This window comes from Rana temporaria, chromosome 3 (genome assembly GCF_905171775.1).
Source record: "Rana temporaria chromosome 3, aRanTem1.1, whole genome shotgun sequence".
In the NCBI taxonomy this organism is placed as follows: domain Eukaryota; kingdom Metazoa; phylum Chordata; class Amphibia; order Anura; family Ranidae; genus Rana; species Rana temporaria.
In genome coordinates, this window is record NC_053491.1 from 166,536,694 (window position 1) to 166,557,103 (window position 20,410).

General features: G+C 41.5%; 1 protein-coding gene across 1 annotated transcript in view; it reads right to left on the bottom strand.

The window, feature by feature from the left end:
• Positions 1-14,811: 14,811 nt before the first annotated feature.
• The window catches only part of MET (MET proto-oncogene, receptor tyrosine kinase), a 194,349-nt gene continuing 188,750 nt past the window's right edge, over positions 14,812-20,410 (bottom strand). The window contains exons 20-21 of the mRNA XM_040343773.1: positions 18,906-19,042; positions 14,812-16,520 (exon numbers count right to left, since the gene is read on the bottom strand). Coding sequence (XP_040199707.1) covers positions 16,310-16,520; positions 18,906-19,042 — 348 coding nt within the window. The 3' untranslated portion in view covers positions 14,812-16,309. The remainder of the gene's footprint in view (positions 16,521-18,905; positions 19,043-20,410) is intronic.

The window sequence follows — 20,410 nt, forward strand, 5'->3', positions numbered from 1 at the left end:
TGCCCAATAACCGAGCAGGACCGCGGATCTGTGTGTTTAAATGTCCTGTCAGGACATGTCCTGTCAGGTGAGAGGAGACTGATGGTGTGTTCCCAGTATAGAGGAACACAGATCGGTCTCCTCCCCTTGTGAGTCCCCTCCCCCTACAGTTAGAATCATTCCCTAGGTAACATAATTAACCCCTTGATCACCCCCTAGTGTTAACCCCTTCCCTGCTAGTGACATTTACACAGTAATAAGTGCATTTTATAGCACTGATCGCTGTATAAATGTGAATGGTCTAAAAAAAGTGTGAAAAGTGTCCGATATGTGCGCCGCAATGTCACAGTCACGATAAAAATCGCAGATTCCTGCCATTACTAATAAAAAAAAAAAAAAATGCCATAAATCTATCCCCTATTTTGTAGATGCTATAAATTTTGTGCAAACCAATCAATATATGCTTATTGCGATTTTTACCAAAAATATATAGAAGAATACATATCGGCCTAAACTGAGGAAAAATTGTTAAAAAAAAATGGGATATTTATTATAGCAAAAAGTAAAAAAATATTGTGATTTTTTCAAACTTGTCGCTCTTCTTTTGTTTATAGCGCAAAAAATAAGAACCACAGAGGTGATCAAATACCACCAAAAGAAAGCTCTATTTGTGGGGAAAAAAAACCATAAAAATTATTTGGGTACAGTGTTGTCATTCAACGTGCGACAACACTGAAAATTAGGGTTGTCCCGATACCACTTTTTTAGGACCGAGTACAAGTACCGATACTTTTTTTCAAGTACTCGCCGATACCGAATACCGATACTTTTTGTTAAATGTGTCCCCAAATGCAGCCATGTCCCCCCACATATGCAGCCATGTCCCCCCACATATGCAGCCATGTCCCCCCACATATGCAGCCATGTCCCCCCACATATGCAGCCATGTCCCCCATATATGCAGCCATGTCCCCCCACATATGCAGCAATGTCCCCCCCTATATGCAGCCATGTCCCCCCTATATCCAGCCATGTCCCCCCTATATCCAGCCATGTCCCCCCTATATCCAGCCATGTCCCCCTATATGCAGCCATGTCCCCCCTAAATCCAGCCATGTCCCCCTATATCCAGCCATGTCCCCCCTATATGCAGCCATGTCCCCCCAATATCCAGCCATGTCCCCCATAAATCCAGCCATGTCCCCCCTATATGCAGCCATGTCCCCCATAAATCCAGCCATGTCCCCCCTATATGCAGCCATGTCCCCCATAAATCCAGCCATGTCCCCCCTATATGCAGCCATGTCCCCCCTATATGCAGCCATGTCCCCCCATACCTAGATGCCGCCGCCGCATGGGTTAAACAGCGTGCGGGGAACATCACAGCTTTCATTTGAATAGCTGTAGTATTCCCCGCTGCGCCGCGTATAGACACTCCCCCTTGCTTGGGATTGGACAGATCCCGAGCAAGGGGGAATGTCTATACGCGGCGCAGCGGGAAATACTACAGCTATTCAAATGAAAGCTGTGATATTCCCCACACGCTGTTTAACCCATGCGCCGGCGGCATTGTTGCGGTATGCGACGGGGTCGGCGGCAGCATTCGTTGCGGCGGCGGGGGGGGGGGGGGTATGGTGGATGGGGCAAGTATTCTATTTAGGTATCGGGGGTATTTGCGGGAGTACGAGTACTCCCGCAAATACTCTGTATCGATACCGATACTGGTATCGGTATCGGGACAACCCTACTGAAAATTTTAACTGGCATGGGCAGGAAGGGGGTGAAAATGCCCTGTATTGAAGTGGATAACATTGCATAGAAGTGTAAATCTAAGTAAAAATTTACAGCAAGTAAAAAGAAAGTAATTAAGTAGCCATTTTTTTTATGCCATGTGAATGGGACCATGTAATAAACATAATGATGTTAAAATGTCATCCCAATTTGGCTGCAAAAGTGCAAATACATACTGTACATTTACTGTATATAAAATGTAATTTAATTTGTTATACAGTACTTAAAATGCTATATAAATAAAAGATAGCAGAGAAATATAGATAAAGAAAAATCCTTGGGCATTTGTAAAAGTTGGCCTAGCTCCAGGGTACTGCATGCCTTGAAATGAAATGTTGAAGTGTGTGGTGGGCATGAGAAGTTCATAGCCCCCGATAAATTCATTGTGCGGTGATAGGGCTTATAACAAGACCCTGACAAGGATCACTCTTCACATCCCTGAAAAACAGCTGCAGTACAGTCCAAAGAATTGTGACTCCAAGATCTCTCCAGGATGACTTTGATCCAGATTAAGAATACTGACAATGTAATTAACGTAACGTGAGTAATGTGCCTGCTCCTGCCAAACATTGTTAAAGCGAGCTAGAGACCATCATGCGGAACACTCTGCTGAATCACTGAAGCCAAAGTGATAAAAGGTCAGTGGAACAAATAAAAGACACTTTCATCAGGGGGAACTGGTGAGGAAGTGCTGGGTTACTGGAGATTTCAAGCAGACTATTCACACTTATTTTATAAGATAATTTTATCTTGCTTCTTTCTGCTAGTGGTAAATTGTATAAGTATCTGTTCAGAAAGCCAAACAATGGTGTTAATATGACTAATAGGCACTTGTAGACCATTTCATGTAAGAGTGATTGCATTATATTCAGGCCATGTCCACATTTTCTTCCTAAAGTTTTAATGACTCAACATTCCTGATATTGCAACAATTCCAACAATGAAAAGAATGTAATAGTCTACAATTGGGCTTGTAGAATGCAATCTCCAAGATGCATTAAATAGACACTAAACGATATCCTTATTCTCCAAAAATACTCCATGCCACTACCTAATGATCCTGTAATCTATTTTTCATAAAATTGTTTCTTACTGTGTTTTCTGCCTCCTTCTAACATCCTCTGTGAGCTCCTGATCGTCTCCTTTCCCCCCCTCACTTCCATTTTTAATGAGCAGTGTACATTAGCTGTGGTTATGTACACGGCTCTATGCACACTGTAAATACCATGATCCTTAGTGCATAGTCTATCTTGGGAGGGAGTAAGAGAGGGTGGTTACATTCCTACATACAGTGGGACCATAGGTGTAGCCAGGAGCTGGCTATTGTTGCCTGCAATTCATGGACAATGTGCAGTGCCGTTGATATGGAGTTGTGTCCCCCTAGTTTTGTCCTGGATGCCATATTGCCATTTCCTAAAGAAAGGTATAGAATTGAGCAGAGCAAAGCATCATGGGATGTGTAGAACAGACTGCTGGGAGAGGATATAAAAAGGTTGGTCTAGGCCAGTGTTTCTCAATTCCAGTCCTCAGGCCCCCCCAACAGGTCAGGTTTTCAGGATTTCCCTCAGATGAAAAGGCTGTGGTGATTACTAAGGCAGTTAAACTGATCAAATCACCTGTGCAAAATAATGGAAATCCTGAAAACCTGACCTGTTGGGGGGGCCTGAGGACTGGAATTGAGAAACACTGGTCTAGGCCTAGATCGCTTTCTTGGTACCCCAGCCTGGATCTGCCAGCAGGAACTCTGTGTATGCGTGTGCTGCGGCCAAGTCGCGGCCTGGGCAAAAAAGAGTCATCAAGTGGGCATTCAGAGGGACATCTGCGGACAGCATTGCCTCCCTATCTGGCAGCAGCCTGGAGGCTTTTCCTGATCCTTCCAAGCTACCTGCATATCAGATCCGGGTGGGCCACGACCCAGAGGGAGATCGTGAAGAGCCATCACCATCTTCATCGCTACCTGCCCATCTAATCACATAGGCACTGTATACAGACACCATTGTCTTTGCTCACATCTCTGGTACCTGTAGTACCACCGGATACAAGCTCATTTAATCACATAGATACTGTATACAGACACCTGTGCTTTTGCTCACATCAATACCAACCAGCAAACGTACACTGTGATTACTTGTGTGAAGGAATGTAATGAGCATAATGATAAATTAGAAAATGTCTATTCTCTATGCATCTTTACTATAAAGTCTATATTGCTTTTTCTTCAAAATTCTTTATTTATATCCAACAATGAGCGTCGCCGCCCGGATCACAGTAATAGTGCAATACAGAACGCCAACTCTAGGTATACAAATGAACAAAATTCCAGTTATACATACATTGTCAGCATATTCGTGTAGTCAAGGATCCGCGGATCCGCCCACATTTTCCTATTTTCTGAGAAGTAGCAAGATCTAAGAAGAGAAAATTTAGCAAAGAGCAGCATCTCCCAAGACAGAGCCTGGGGAGCTAGGGGGGGGGGGGGGGGGGGTATAGACCCCCCACGGATGGAAACCCATTCGGGGGGTCCAGGGGAGGGAGGGGGGGAAGAAGAAAGGTAGAGGGGGGAGGGGAGGGGGAACCCGCGAGCATGGGACCACTCGTCTGGTGGCCCTGTCTGTATTTAGCTTGGTCTGTATGTCATTGCTGTAACAAGGGGGGTCAGTCATCTCTCGGTTCTAAGTCTGATCTCTCAGGCCCTGTCCCTCGTCTGAATAGATGTAGATATTCCACAACTGCCATGTGGCTTTGTAGGCTTCCTGCCTGTCTTGACTTGAGAGAATCAAATCCTCCATTCTACTAATGTCCTATATTGCTTTTTCATGTACACCACTAGAAAATGTGGATTACAGAAATCCACAGGAGTGCAAAATGAACTGTACTCCTGTGATCCATAGGAGAAGAACAGCCAAACAGGTTTTGACTGTACTTCTCCTTTAATTCCCTATCTGCTAATTTTTTTACTTTGCTTACTTCTCTCAGTGTTTGACATCATATTTTTTTTCAAGCTTATCTAATACCTTAAAGCTGAACTTTAGCCATAACAGTTTGATAACAATTAATGTTCTTTAACCACTTCCTTACCGGAATATCACTGGCAGGAGGACTGTCTCCCTCCGGGGGGGGGGGGGGGGGGAGGCATTATGACGTCCGCCCATTCTCGGCGCGCAGTGTAGCGATCGGGGATGTAACATGTCCCTCAACCCATCCCCTATTAGTGTAAGGAGCCAATAAAAATGCCTCTTTAACAAGTGACCGACTGTGTCCAGTCACAGCAGGTCACATGCACTGTCCTCGTGCACGTCGCTCGAGCGCCCCACCAGGGGCACGCAGAGCGGCGATTGAGGATGAGGTGTGTCACTGTGACACAGCCCATCTCTGATCGGGGTAAAGAGCCAATGAAATTGGCTCTTTACCACATGACCAACTGTGTCTGTCCAATCACAGCCAGCCACTGAATGAAAACAAGCCACAGTAACTAGCTGTTACCGGGTTCTCCTTCTCACACACTGATCTGTGATGAGGAGATTGCGGTCACAGACCGGCTCATTTTGTGGGTAATTCAATTCTTCTGGTGCTCCAGGGTCTTCAAAAATGCGATAGGTCGTTAAGAAATGATATGTGTAATTTATGCTTCTAGAAAGGCTGACGGTGCTACTTGCATGTTGGGTGTCTCTATGTGGCCAGGCTGTGAAAAAGTCTCACACATGTGGTATCGGGAAGAGTAGAAGAATGTGTTTTGGGGTGTAATTGTAAGAATGCATATGCTGTGTGTGAGAAATAACTTGTTGTTATGACAATTTTGTGTAAAAAACTTAAAAAATCTTAATTTTCCCAAGAATTGTGGCAAAAATTTACAACTTCAAAAAACTCACCATGCCTTTTACTAAATACCTTGGACTGACTACTTTTTAAAACGGGGGCATTTGGGTGGTATTTTTACTGTCCTGACATTTCAGGGCCTCGAGAAATGATGCCATCAGTGCATCAGGTGTGATACATTTTCAATGATTGGCACCATAAAGACACTAAGGCCTGGATTCACAGACAGCGGCGCACATTTATGCCGCCGTAGCGTATCTCCTGTACGCTACGCCGACGCAGCGCAGAGGCAAGCACTGAATTCACAAAGCCAGTGCTGCCAAAACTGCGCTGGGTTTCCTAGGCGTAAGCCGGCGTAGGTGGAAGTGGGCGTGAGCCATGCAAATGATGGGCCGAGCGCCAGACAGATACGCATAACGAACGGCGCATGCGCCGTCCCGTGGACGCATCCCAGTGCGCATGCTCAGAATCACGTCGGAACTACTCCCTAAGATACGTCGGATCACTGCCTACGGCGTGAACGTAACCTACACCTAGTCATATTCACGTCCTACGTAAACTACGTGAAATACGTCGGCTTGTGTTCCCTGGTGCAGTCCTTTGCATGGATGCTGCTAAGTTACACCTCCTTTATGGGGCATAACTTTACGCCGGACGTATGACTTTACGCGCACTGCGTCGGGTGCACGTACGTTTGTGAATCCGCGTATCTCCCTCATTTTCATATGTGAATAGAAAATCAATGGGAGCGCCAAATGCGTCCAGTGTACATACGCACCTACTCTACGCCGGCGTAGGCAAGTTATGTCGGTGGGATGAAGCCTGTTTTTAGGCGTATCTTAGTATGTGGGTCCAGCGCACAGATACGACGGTGCATATTTGCACTTACGCGGCGTATCTGGAGATACGTTGGCGCAAGTGCTTTGTGAATCCGGGCCTATAACTTTTTCACACAGACTAAATAATATACACAAATTTGGGTTATTTTTACCAAAGGTATGTAGCAGTATACATTTGGGCCCAAATTTATGAACAAAAATTACTTCTTTGCAAAATTTTACATTTTATAATAGAAACTTAAAAAAAGTGTTTTTTTTTTTCATTTTTTTAAATTTTTTCACTTATATCGCAAGTAATAAAAAAACTCAGTGTTGATTAAATACCCCAAAAAGAAAGATCTATTTGTGTGAAATGTTGCATGACCAAGTCATTGGCATTCAAAGTGCAAGAGCACTGAAAGCTGAAAATTGGTCTGGGCAGGAAGGGGATATAAGTGCCTTGTATTGAAGTGGTTAACAAAAGAACATACATTTCACATTAATCATTATACTACCAAAATTAGTGTGTGCTTTAAATTGCCTCCTGCGTTGCTCCTGTTTCTTCTTGCTGGGAGCCACCATTTTGTTGAAGCCCACAGCAGTCGCTTCCTTATTAGAAACTCTCCCCTTTTCCTTAGTCTCAAAGCGTTATGTTACTTTCTGTAATTAAAATATGTTATTTCTAGCATTGATTGTATGTTTTGCCTGTTTTGGAAAAGTTAGAGAGGAAGGCTGATGGAAGTTTTAAAGTGCTGAAGTTCCCAAACTGCCTATGAGGGAGAAAGGAGAGAATTTTAGAGCGATAAGACACTATCCTTGTAGGTTTAACTCCTTTGTGTTTCCCAGGATGGAGAGTTTGTCACCTCTCCTGCTTTTCTTCTCTCTCTCCCTAATCTGTGTTCCCTCAAAACAGTCGTGTCATTCCTGTTGCTTTCTTCCCCTTCAGCAACAGTAAATCTTAAAGCTGTCTGCAGATCAGCTTCTAGTGGCTCTGTGTCGGCAGCTGGAGGGGAAGGAGAAGAGCAGACACACGTCCACTCTTCTCCCCTTCTTCTTGTGACCCGGAAAGCGACATCTCTGACGTCACTTCCGGGTCAAGCTCTCGGTGTCCCCGGCTAGCTCAGCCAGGAAATAATGTTCTAGACATCCTAGGAGTCTATCGACCAGTATACAGGATTAGTGTGTGGGGTACATCACGGACATGGACTCAACCCTTGGAGTGTGGTACCACGCACGGCAATCCTGTATACTGGTCAATCAACTTCTAGGATGTCTTGGATCTATTAATGCTTGTTTTTACCGGATTTCTGTAAGTGTTTAGCACTGATTTCTTTTAAAAAACTGTTAAGCTGTGGCTATTTTATCTTTCCTTCATGGGCCCTGCTATGGAGTAAACTTTACCATCAGCCATGACAGTACCACCACCTGCAATATAATAGAGGAAGCTGATTGGTTCTTCTATACTTGTATATCACGCCTGTCTAGACTCTTATAATTTGCAGTCTAGACCTCTGGTAAGGAGGTATTTTATATCAATATCAGTGGAGGTGCACTTGGGTGATCAAAATGCACGTCAATTATACTCACTGTTACTGGATGTTCATCAAGGAATTAATCTGCACTATTTAGAACAGCACCAGTTGTTCACACTTTATGGACACTTGTTTATTTAATACAGTATCTATGTTTAGTGCGGCAATTTTTTTTATTGTTTCCTGTTCATCACGATTGGTCCTGTTGTGTTGTTGCCAGCAGCTTGCACTTTTAGTCTGTATACCTGCAAAATAGTTTTTTTGTTTATGTGTTACATATCGCCATGCACGCCGGAGTGAGAGCAACAATTCTAACACAAGACCTTCTCCGTAACACTAAACTGATACCTATAGGGGCTTTTGAAGTGTCGCCTATAGAAAATATAGGGTAGTGAAGTTTGACGCCGTTTCACGGGCACACAAAAATGTAGGGTTTGGCATGTTGGGTATCTATTTACTCAGTACAGCCACGTCTTTTATATTTTACCAAAAATTTGGGTACATTTTGCATTTGTTTGCCCTAAAATTCACGTTATTGTGCTTTTTACTGAAAGTTTGCATTTCCTAGATCTTTGCGGTAATATCATGTAACATAAAAATTTGGAACTACCACTATTTCATTCTCTAGGGTATCTGCTTTCAGAAATATATAACATTTGTGGGTTTTGTGAAAGGTGAAACTCCTACGCTGTCTGTGAATACAAAGGGGGGGGGGAGGGTGGGAGAGTGAAAGGCAAATTTATAATGGAACAAGTAAAAGATGTCTGCGCTGTGAAAACACACTATCAATAATATATTGCAAATGTGTGAAAAGCGAGGGGAAGGGGGAAGGGGGGGGGGGGGAGGGACACAAGTGACAGTGAATACGTGGGTATGCCGTGGTAATGACTATAGATAGAAAAAAAATGAACAATAACTCAGTAAATATAAAAGATACACATATGCAACTAAAATAAAGTCCAAGAAACAAAAGAAACCCCAGGTCTCCAAAAGTCTGGTAAGTCTGATGGTTGAAAAATGAGGACAGATATTCAACGAAGGGAGACCCCACAGCCAACTCTGGTGAAGAAAGGATAGACCGTCACCTTAAAAATCTCCACACACACCTCTGGTGGTCCCAGCAGCTCACCTTACATCAAGCAAAAAGAGCCTGATAGGAAAACCCTTTGGTCTGGTCTTGATGGTATAGATTGCTCTCACATTCCAAGGCAGTACATGCAAATATAAGGAACATAGAGCAGGATGGTGTAATATTGATAGAGGCGGGAGGTCTTGCACATAACACACTCAGATGCACTCACATGGAATATAAAATATGAGGCTTATCTCCACGAGCAGCGAGCTCGTCAGTGTCCTGCTTCTCCTCTCTCACCAGTTTCCACGCATGTCAGGCAGTTTCCATATATGTCAGGCTGGGATGTCAGGCTGGAAACACTATACAGCTCATGCAGCAGTGGAGCAATCAAAGCAATAGGGAAGCAAAACACATCGCATAATCCAGTAAAAACGATCAAATTTAATTTAAAACAGCACATAAAACTCACATTTAAGTCGGTATTAATGGCATAAATCCACGAGTAGCGAACTCGTACTACGTCCTTTGGATGCTAGGGGTTGTCCAGGCATTGGAGCGCTGGACAACCCCTAGCATCCTACGGGCGTAGTACGGGTATCCCCGAGCGTGACTCGGGGTTGATTTTTTGTGCCAAAATCGGTAACCCCGAGTTACGTTTGGGGTAGCTATGCAGAGCCTGCAGTGCGCGCTGGCTTACCTTGTTTCTGGATCCAGCGATGCCACCGCGCTGTGTGAGCGAGCGGGACCTCGCTCGATTCACACAGTGTCCTCCTGTGCTGTCGATCTTCGTTCCCTGCGACGTTACGACGCACGGGGGTGGAGATCGGCGCCAAATTCAAAAAGGTAAACAAACACTATACATACAGTACGGTAATCTTATAGATTACAGTACTGTATGTAAAAAATACACACCCCCTTGTCCCTAGTGGTCTGCCCAGTGTCCTACATGTACTTTTATATAATAAAAACGGTTCTTTCTCCCTGCAAACTGTATATTGTCCATAGCAACCAAAAGTGTCCATTTATGTCAAAAATGGTTTTAGATCAGCGAGAAAACAGCGATAATAAATTATAATCACTTGCAGAATTGTGCGATAGCGATTTGTCATTTGTCATAAAAAAAAAATAATAATGACAGCGACAGTTCTGCAACTGAGCAAATTTCAGTGATTTTGAGTTGATTACATTATTGAATAATTTTTATTAGAATTATATTATTATTTGTTATAATTATTTATAATTATTTATTATATTATAATTTATAATTTTGTTTTTAAAAAAATGTCATACCCGGGATGCCTATTAGACTTACAAGCCTATAATATAAAACGCCAAATTTCCTTGCAAAAAATGGTACCGCTTTCAGCATCTTTTTTCTGAAAGAATCATACCACCAGGGAGGTTAAAGGATTTGTAAGCAACATTTTTTTTTGTTGCTGAAATTACTGTTTACAGGGTATAGAGACATAATAGTTAACTGATTCCTTTTAAAAATGATTAAAAATAGATAAAAGTCAATCATATAATGTACCTGTAATTTCTAGTTTCGTTTTTGCATGTTGTTTCCTGCCTCTGCTGTACAGAGCCATAGAGGCAATACAGGGCAGTGATGGTTTGGAAAACGAAACTGATTGGTGCTGAGGGGTTTTAGACACACAGTAATCACACCTCCTTGATTAGTGACCACAGAGAGAAAGCTCCCAGTACTGTGGTTATCAGGAAACAGACAACCAGGAAGTGTGGAGATCAGAGAAGAATTACAGCAACTTGAGAGCAAAAACGAACAATGAGTACATGAAAACAGCACTGCATTAAGGTAAAGGAAGCTAGTAAGATAAAAAAAAATCCTTTACAAACCCTTTTAGGCCTTGTACACACGATAGGATAGCCAGAGGACAACGGTCTGAAGGACCATTTTCATCAGTCCAAACTGATCGTGTGTAGGCCCCATAGGTTATTTAACCTTAGGATAAAAAACTGAGAACTTGCTTTAAAATTGAACCTATGGACTGGTAACTGATAGGTCAAAACCGATCGTTAGTATGCAAAAGCATCGGTTAAAAACCTGCGCATGCTCACAATCAAGTCGACGCATGCTTGGAAGCATTGAACTTCGTTTTTTTCAGCACGTCGTTGTGTTTTACATCACCGCGTTCTGACACGATCGTTTTTTTAACTGATGGTGTGTACGCACGACGGACCATCAGTCAGCTTCATCGGTTAACCTAAGACAACGGTCCTTCAGACTGTTGTCCTCTGGCTATCCTATCGTGTGTGCAAGGCCTAAGGCCCTGTACACACGATCAGTCAAAACTGATGAAAATGGACTGAAGTTCAGTTTCATCTGTCCAAACCGACCGTGTGTGGGCCCCATCAGTCCGTGAACCTTCAGTCCAGAAATTTAGAACTTGCTTTAACATTGGACTCATAGACTGATAACCGATCGGTCCAAAGCAATGGTTAGTATGCAAAAGCATCGGTTCCAAATCCGCGCATGCTCAGAATCAAGTCGACACATGCTTGGAAGCATTGAACTTTGGTTTTTTCAGCACGTCGTTATGTTTTACGTCACCGCGTTGGACTCGATCGGATTTTGAACTGATGGTGTGTAGGAACATCAGACCACCAGTCTTCAGCCTTCAGTCCGTTTTCATCGGATGGACTGATCGGCCCGGATTCAGAGAGATCGGCGCATCTTTAGATAGGTGTAGCGCATCTCATATGCACTACGCCGTAGTAACTTAGAGAGGCTAGTAGTGTATTCACAAAGCACTTGCTCCCGTATGTGCGCCGGCGTAACGTAAATGGGCTGGCATAAGTCCGCGTAATTTAAAGTAGCAAGGCAGTGGGCGTGTTGTATTATAATTAACCGTGACCCCATGTAAATGAATGGCCGCTCGAATGGCGCATGCGCGCGCATGCTCAGGATCACGTCGCAAATACTCCCTAAGATACGTCGGCTCAATGCTTTCGACGTGAACGTAACCTACGCCCAGCCCCATTCACGTACGACTTACGCAAACGACATAAAATACGACGCTGTTCCCGCGCCCATACCTTAACATGACTTACCCCTGCTTTATGAGGGGTAAAGTTACGCCGGACGTACGCCTTACGTAAACGGCGTAGCTAAATGCGACGGGCACAAGTACGTTTCTGAATCGGCGTATCTAGCTCATTTACATATTCGAGGTGTAAATCAACGGAAGCGCCCCTAGCGGCCATCGTAAATATGCACCAAAGATACGACGGCGTAGGAGACTTACGTCGGTCGTATCTTGCCAAAATTCAGGCGTATCTTGTTTCCTGAATCAGGCGCATAGATACGACCGCGCATCCGTAGACTTACGCAACGTATCATTAGATACGTCGGCGTAAGGTCGGCGTAAGTCTTTCTGAATCCGGGCCATCGTGTTTACAGGGCCTAATGCCCCGTACACACCATCACTTTATGTGATGAAAAAAAACGACATTTTCTGTGAAGTAAAAAATGACGTTTTTGAAACTTCAATTTTCAAAGACGAAGTTGCCTACACACCATCGTTTTTCTCACAATGTTCTAGCAAAGCGAGGTTACGTTCTCACCACTTTTTCCATTGAAGCTTGCTTCATAAGTAGCTTCTGGGCATGCGCGGGTGAAAAAACGTCGTTTTAAACTAAGTTTTTTACTACACACGGTCAATTTCTGTGAAGTAAAAGTTGACGTTTTGAAAAACGACACATAAAATTGAAGCATGCTTCAATTTTTTTTGGTCGTTTTTTAGAAGACATAAAACAACGTTTTCCCCCACACACGGTCAATTAAAGTGACGTTTTTAAAAACGTCATTTTTTTTCATCACATAAAGTGATGGTGTGTACGCGGCATTAGACTTTGTATATGTGATGAAGATATTGATGGCATGTATAGAAAGATTTATTAAGCTGCAATTGTTTTAATTATAACAATATGTTCTTCTGTTTTCATTACAGCTGTAACTCAGATTTTCTGTTTTCTACAGTTTTTTCTATTATTTAGATTACACAGTAATCCATATTATATGTTTTCAATGAGTGTGCCTGTTTGTGGTTTTCTGAAACTAGGGCTTTATTCTCCATTAAGGGGTTCCTAGTGGTATAACACAGTCAGCTACTGCACGAAAACTACAGTTCACACATATTTGTCATCAATGCAACAACCACACTTTCCAGTATTATTCAACAATTGGTACACACTTCTTACACATGACATCAGTAAGAAGGGTATTTTTAAACTTTAATTGTACTTGAAAAATTAAAAAGACACATAGTTCACCAACTTTTTCCCTTTACACATTAATGTAACATTGTACATCGCCTTAAAAATAAACATTTATTATAAAAATATAAAACTTTAAATCAACACATCCAGTTACATCCTACATAACAAAAAAAAAAAAACTGTACAACTTTCGGTGAAAAACAAAAACAAAAAACAAATCCACAGGAACACACATTGTACTTCCAGCCATTGTTTAGATGTAATAAATGTGCTGCTCCAGCGTTCACATCACTCTTTTGACAGAATCAGGTTTGTAACGTGTGTAATCAACTGATCAAGCTTAAACAGTGCAACCAAGCTTGTGTTCTGGAAGTGGCAGTTTCTGAGAAAGCAACTTAGGTGAACTGGAAGCTGCTTTTCCACTTTGTCTAGAGTGATGGACACTTGATTTGTTTAAAAGTCTTCAGTTATGATTGACTGCCTATATTTCCATCAATAATTGGTCCATCTCTTTTCTCCGATATGAAAGTTTTTAGCACAACATTCCATGATGAGCTTTTCCAGTGTTCACCACTCTGCTTTGAGAGTTACATTTGATAAGTACAGTGTAAAATAAGAAAACAAAGTACAATTTTCTCAACAATAATAAAAGCAATATACCATCATTTTATTGGGGCTCATGTACATGAATGCCATATTTCCACCTGTGTTCTGTTGCAGCTAAACTTAATTCACTGCAGGCTGATCAGAGCCATTTTGGAAAGTGCCAGAAGCACATATAAGTGTCAACAGGTAATGTTTACCTGCCTCTAGCGTTTTCAGTTTTTACTCCAGTGTACACAGCTTGGACCTTTCCCTAAAGCAGTGGTTCTCAACCTGGGGGTCGGAACCCCCTTGGGGGTCGAATGATGATTTGTCAGGGGTCACCATATCCTGGGCTGTTCCTGAAGCCCACACTGCACTCCGGGCCTTTTTGCAGCCGCCCAGAAGGGCTGTCCCTGGAGCCTGTGACCACTCTGCTGGGCTGTTCCTGGAGCCCACATCCACCCACTCAGCCACTTCGCAGCCGCCCATTCAGTTCACAGCATGGCTTGGGGGCAGAGACTAGAGGTCAGCTGACTGGTGAGGAATGTGAAGTGGGAGGGGCTGGAGGAGACCCTATCTCTTGATTTCGGCATAGGTGTCACTTCTACGAAACACCACAAAGTCGGAGACAAAGTGAGTACCTGTGATTATAGTTGCCATTAAAAGTCCCCACTACAGTTCTCAGATCAGCAGGTGACCTTGATTAAGAGCACTTAAGTTGGCTGATCAGAACTCCCCCCAACATTGCCACTAACCCCAACTCCCCACCAGCACTGCCACTCATCCCATTCCCCCCACCCTCCACCAAGGATTAAGAGAAGGAATAATGTAAGGGAGAGGAAAAGAGGGGGAGCAACAAAGAAAAGGGAAAAGAAAGAATAAGAGAAAGAACAAGAAATAAGGCTAGAGAGAGGGATGGGGGAAAAAAAAAAAGAAATTAGGATAGAGAGAGATAAAAGGGAAAGTAAGGAGAACAAAGAGAAATAGTGGCACATCCTAAAATGTACCAGAAGGGGTTTTAATACTGTACGAGTGGAAGGGACTCAGGGAGCGCGAAATGTCCAAATTCCTTTTCTTGTCTTGGGTGCCGACAACCCACGCTACGAAAATAATTTTACTGTTAGGGGTCCCCACCACAAAATTTTATCAAGGGGTCACGACACTAGAAAGGTTGAGAACCACTGCCCTAAAGGGTTTAGTGAAACTTTCATGGAGATTTGGATCTGTATACTTGCAGTGAGCAGAACTTGGCTCTAGCAAAACACCAATGGTAAACTCGCACCCGTACACAAACCCTTTATTACGTTTGGTCCCTGAGGACATTTGCTTTGTAGACTAATGCATGGTTTCTTCATTTTGTTATCCTTTATAAAAATACCACCTTCTTTAATTTTTCAACTCCCAAATCTAATACACAGAAATGTAATGGGGCCTCTGGTTAAGGTACCATGGGCACAGAAGGTGCAATTCTTTCAGGCATCGTCATGAAAATATCATACCTTATAGCAAATGATGCTATATGCTCCAGAAACTACAGCACACTACGGCCGAGAATCTAGTGCTCTTTCTGATATGTTCAGATAATGTCTAAGGCTTTTCCTTTGGAGTTACCAAAAACCATATAATATGAGGTCAAAACTTAACAACTTTCAATTGTATACAATTACGCAGGCCCTTGCGCTACATAGTTTAGGGTAAATTTAAAGGGAAATTGTACAAGAGAATTGAACATGTATGGCCAGCCTAACTCCTATTTTCTGCACGCTCGCTTCAGTTTCAAGACTATCTTTGGTCTTCCTAACTCACCCATAGCAAGACAGGTGCATCACTGCTGTATTATAAAGCAGTTACTGCCAGTGTGACTGTAGTAGATTACCTTGGGATAGTAACCATTATTTGTACTATTATATGAGTTTTGTTAAGTCCTCTGCTCCCAACATTTTTTCTCATTACTGCTCTTTTAATCTAGCAGTTCAACTTAATTCTGATTATTTTTTCTTCTCCAGTAACAACATGTTCTTCATTTATTGTCCACCAATTTTTCGAGTTTCTGACTGAGAATTTTGCACAACTACAGTCAGCAGCTATCTCCCTAGATAAAAGTGCTATACAGACGTTACAGCATAGAGCTCACATTGTTTTGGAGATGTTCTGAGAATAGCCATTCACTTCCCACCATCAGTAGGGGCGGCTTTCCTAGAAATGTGCTGAACACATATAAACAATATCAATGTTAAACACAAGAAACAAGTAACCATTTTCCAAACATGTCAATAAAAATGTGTATCATGTACCATCTTTTGTACAGCAGTCTTTAGTCACAATAATGAACAAATGTCTGCTTCTAGTGCAATATAACAAAAGTGAAAGCAACGTCAACTGCGTTGACATATAACATCGAAGAAGTACTTGGACAAAAATAACTTCTTGAAGTTCAAGAGTAAGACTCAGTCACATGGGTGGGTAGGAAAAAGTCATGTATCCAGATTGAAATCTGTGTTTTCTTCAGCCGGTAGAAGAGATGGATAGGGGCCAGTACATTTTATATTGACGTATGTTGTGTTGATAAGCACATAATGCTCCCCAATGAATGTTGAAAAAAGAGATGAAATTTTTGAAACTAATTCAGAAAATGTTGGTCGTGACTCTGGTTTTGGATGCCAGCATTTCAACATAACGTCAAACCTATTTTTTGTAAAAAAGAAAATACAGAAATGTAATAAAGTTGTACTAAACAGACCTATAGATTAATAATACGTAAATATATCAAACCATTACTATCAGACACTATCAGACACATGATGCATAAGGACAATGCTAGTCCTTTATGTGCTTCACATAAACCTCAGGCCTCGTACACACGACCGAGGAACTCATCGTAAATGAAACATTGTTTTCCTCGACGAGGTTCCTTGTTAGGCTTGTCGAGAATCTTCACAAGCTTTCTTTGCGTACACACTGTCAAGACAAAATCTTGTCGTTCTCAAATGCGGTGACATACAACATGTACGACGGCACTTTAAAGGGGAAGTTTGATTCCACTGGCACAACCCTTGGGGCTGCTTTTGCTAATCTTATGTTACTGCGTGTTAAGTAAACGTTTGGTAAAAGACGATTCGCGCTTTTCAGTCTGTTACAGCGTGCGATTGTGCTATCTCCATTACAAACCCTACTTTTACCAAAGGCACGCTCCCATCTCATACTTTATTCTGAGCATGCACAGGTTTCTAAGCTTACACACGAACGTGTTTCTCGTCGTAAACAAGCCCGACGAGAAACACGACGAGGAAAACGAGAACTTGTTCTCTTTTTTTCTCGTCAAGTTCCACGACAGTTTTCTCGACGAAAAACATACACACGACCGCTTTCCTCAGCAAAAAAGCTCTGCCACCAAGTTTCTTGATGGATTCTGTCGAGGAAAACGGTTGTGTGTACGAGGCCTCACACTGGCTGCAAATTTAGTTTTTTTTTCACTATGTTCACTATGCTTCAGCATGTTCACTTTGCAAAGTAAATGACAAAAATAGGATATTTACTTCACATGCTTCACCTCATTTGCTAAGCTAAACAATTATCACTTTGCAAAGGCAATTTTATAAATTTGTCTTGCATATGATAAGGCATCCTCTGCAAAGTACATTTTTACTTAGCTTCGCCTCATTCACTACTAGGCTATACCGTGAAAATACTCTACTCTAGTAAATTAACCCCTATGACTATAAAATATCTTAGCAGCACACCTGTGTTTAACAGATTGACAAAGTAAGTAAGCAGTACTTTTATTATATTATTTGCATTATTACTGTTATGCCCTGTACACACGATCGGTTTGTCTGATGAAAACAGACCGATGGACCGTTTTCATCGGACGAACCAATCGTGTGTGGGCCCCATCAGTTTTTTTCCCATTGGTGAAAAAAAATATAACCTGTTTTAAATTTTTCGTATGGTTAAAAAACTGATAGAAAAAAATGATCATCTGTGGGGAAATCCATCGGTCAAAAATCCATGCATGCTCAGAATCAAGTCATTTTTCTCAGCACGTCGTTGTGTTTTACGTCACCGCGTTGGACACGATCAGATTTTTAACCAATGGTGTGTAGGCAAGACTTATGAAAGTCAGCTTCAACGGATATCTGATGAAAAAATCCATCGGTTCGTTTTCATCAGACGAACCGATCGTGTGTACAGGGCCTTATTAGTGATAGTGAGCTCCATTCACATCTGAGTATGTGGTATGATACCTCACAGCGTTTTTAAAAAAAAATTCCGCCATTCACTAAAAAATCTACTGTTGAGGGCATGTGGCCTGGTTTGGTTAAGGAGGGGGGGGGGGCTTGCACAGTTAGAAGCCCATTCCCTGCCAGTGTCATTTACAGGAGTAATCAATGCAGTTTTATAGCACTGAACGCTGTATAAATGACAATGGTCGCAAAATAGCATCTGATGTGTCCGCCATAATGTCGCAGTCACGATAAAAATCGCTAAACGCCGCCATTACTAATAAAAAAAATAATAAAAATGCCATAAAACTATCCCCTATTTTGTAGACACTATAACTTTTGCGCAAACCAATCAATATATGCTTATTGCGATTTTTTTACCAAAAATATGTAGAAGAATACATATCGGCCTAAACTGAGGAAACAATTTTTTTTTATATATTTTTGGGGGATATTCATTATAGCAATAAGTAAAAAAATATTGTCGCTCTTTTTTCATTATAGCGCAAAAAATAAAAAAACGCAGAGGTGATCAAATACCACCAAAATAAAGCTCTATTTGTGGGAAAAAAGGACGTCAAGCATGACTGCGCAATTGTAGAAAAATGGCCCGGTCATTGGGCAACCAAATCCTCTGGGGCTGAAGTGGTTAAACAATCTTATTCAGCAAAACATTGCTTTTGCTGTAATATACTCAACACAAAAACAAAGGAGATCTAGAAAACCTCTAAAATGTATGCATGTGATATTATTATATTTTAATGGTACAAAACTGTTTTTTTTTTTTTACAAAAATTGTTGGAATTATAGACAACTTTTATGCTATAAATTCAGATATGACACTTACAGTTGATCAGGGCAGTATTCGGGCTGTAGTAGTCTTCGTCCTTGCAGTAGATAAATAGTTATATCAAATGAGTTGACATCAGGATATGGGGGTGCTCCTCTTGTCATTAGCTCCCATAACAGCACACCAAAGGACCACTAGAAACAATTAGACACGTTAGTACTAGCTAACAGCTTGTATGTTAAAAACATGAAAAAAATATATAAAACAATCTTATAGGCAAATAATATAATTAGTCTAGAAAAACTTGGCATTTTAAAAACAGATAATAATTTCCTTTATTTTATATATATGTTCCAGCTAAAGGATTAGTTCATTGGTTGAACTCTACCCATATTTTTTAAAGCGGGGTTCCACCCGCGTTTTTTTTTAAAAGTCAGCAGCTACAAACACTGGGGGTTATTTATGAAAGGCAAATCCACTTTGCACTGAAAGTGCACTTGGAAGTGCAGTTGCTGTAGATTCGAAGGGGACATGTAAGGAGAATAAAAAACAACATTTTAGCTTGCACAGTGACATTGGCCGGTTCAATAAAAAAACAGCCGACATTAGGCAGCCAGTCTGTCAGAAGCCGGCTGTTTGGCCGGCTTCTGTTGGACGCACATGCTGGAAAACCAGCAGCCGACCGGCCACCGATCAGAGTGTTCTGGCAGAGGAGCCCTTCCCCCTGTCAAAACACAATAGTGATCAGTGGCTCTGACCGGAGCTGACAGTTTTTTTCATTTGCCCACTGAGTTGAATAGAAAAAACTCATAGTGGCTTTACAGTGAGACCACTGGCCCATGTTTGTTTCATTTGTTTTCCATTCTCATATAAAAGTGCTGGTATGCTGACCAGTGAATTTACAGGACATGTTTTGCTGAGAACATTTAATTTGCAAATGTCTATATTAAAGATGAATTCCAGGTATGGATATTTCATACATATTTCATGTATACTTACATTGGTCCATCTTGGACCAATGCATATACCATTCCTGGTAGCTGGAAATCACTAAAGTATACACCATTACTTTAAAAATGGTCCCATGTAACTATGTATAAAATATTCATACCTGGAATTCCTCTTTAATACAATAACAAAATAAAAACAAGCATGTAAAATTTATATTAAAATAGGGTTAACATAAACACTATAATAAAAATATGTGCTCAGTGAAAACACACTATAATTTTGCTATAAGTAATTTTCTTTTATTGTAAAGATCCACCCTAACAATTTATGTAGGCGAAAAATGAACAATGTTTTGTGTACTAGAATTCTGCTGTAAATGCAAAATACAATTGTATTTATGAAATGTAACAAATTACATTCCTTTGTTTTCATGTACTTCCAGGCCCTATGTAATCCCTTAGTAATATTGCATGGCAACATATTGTATTGCACCGACACATTCCTAGACCTCCAGTTTCACTTAATTTAAGAAAGATGTTTTTCTGAAACATGTTTCTCACAGAGAACTTCTCCGGTCCCATGTGACCATATTAATATGGTAAGCAGATGTT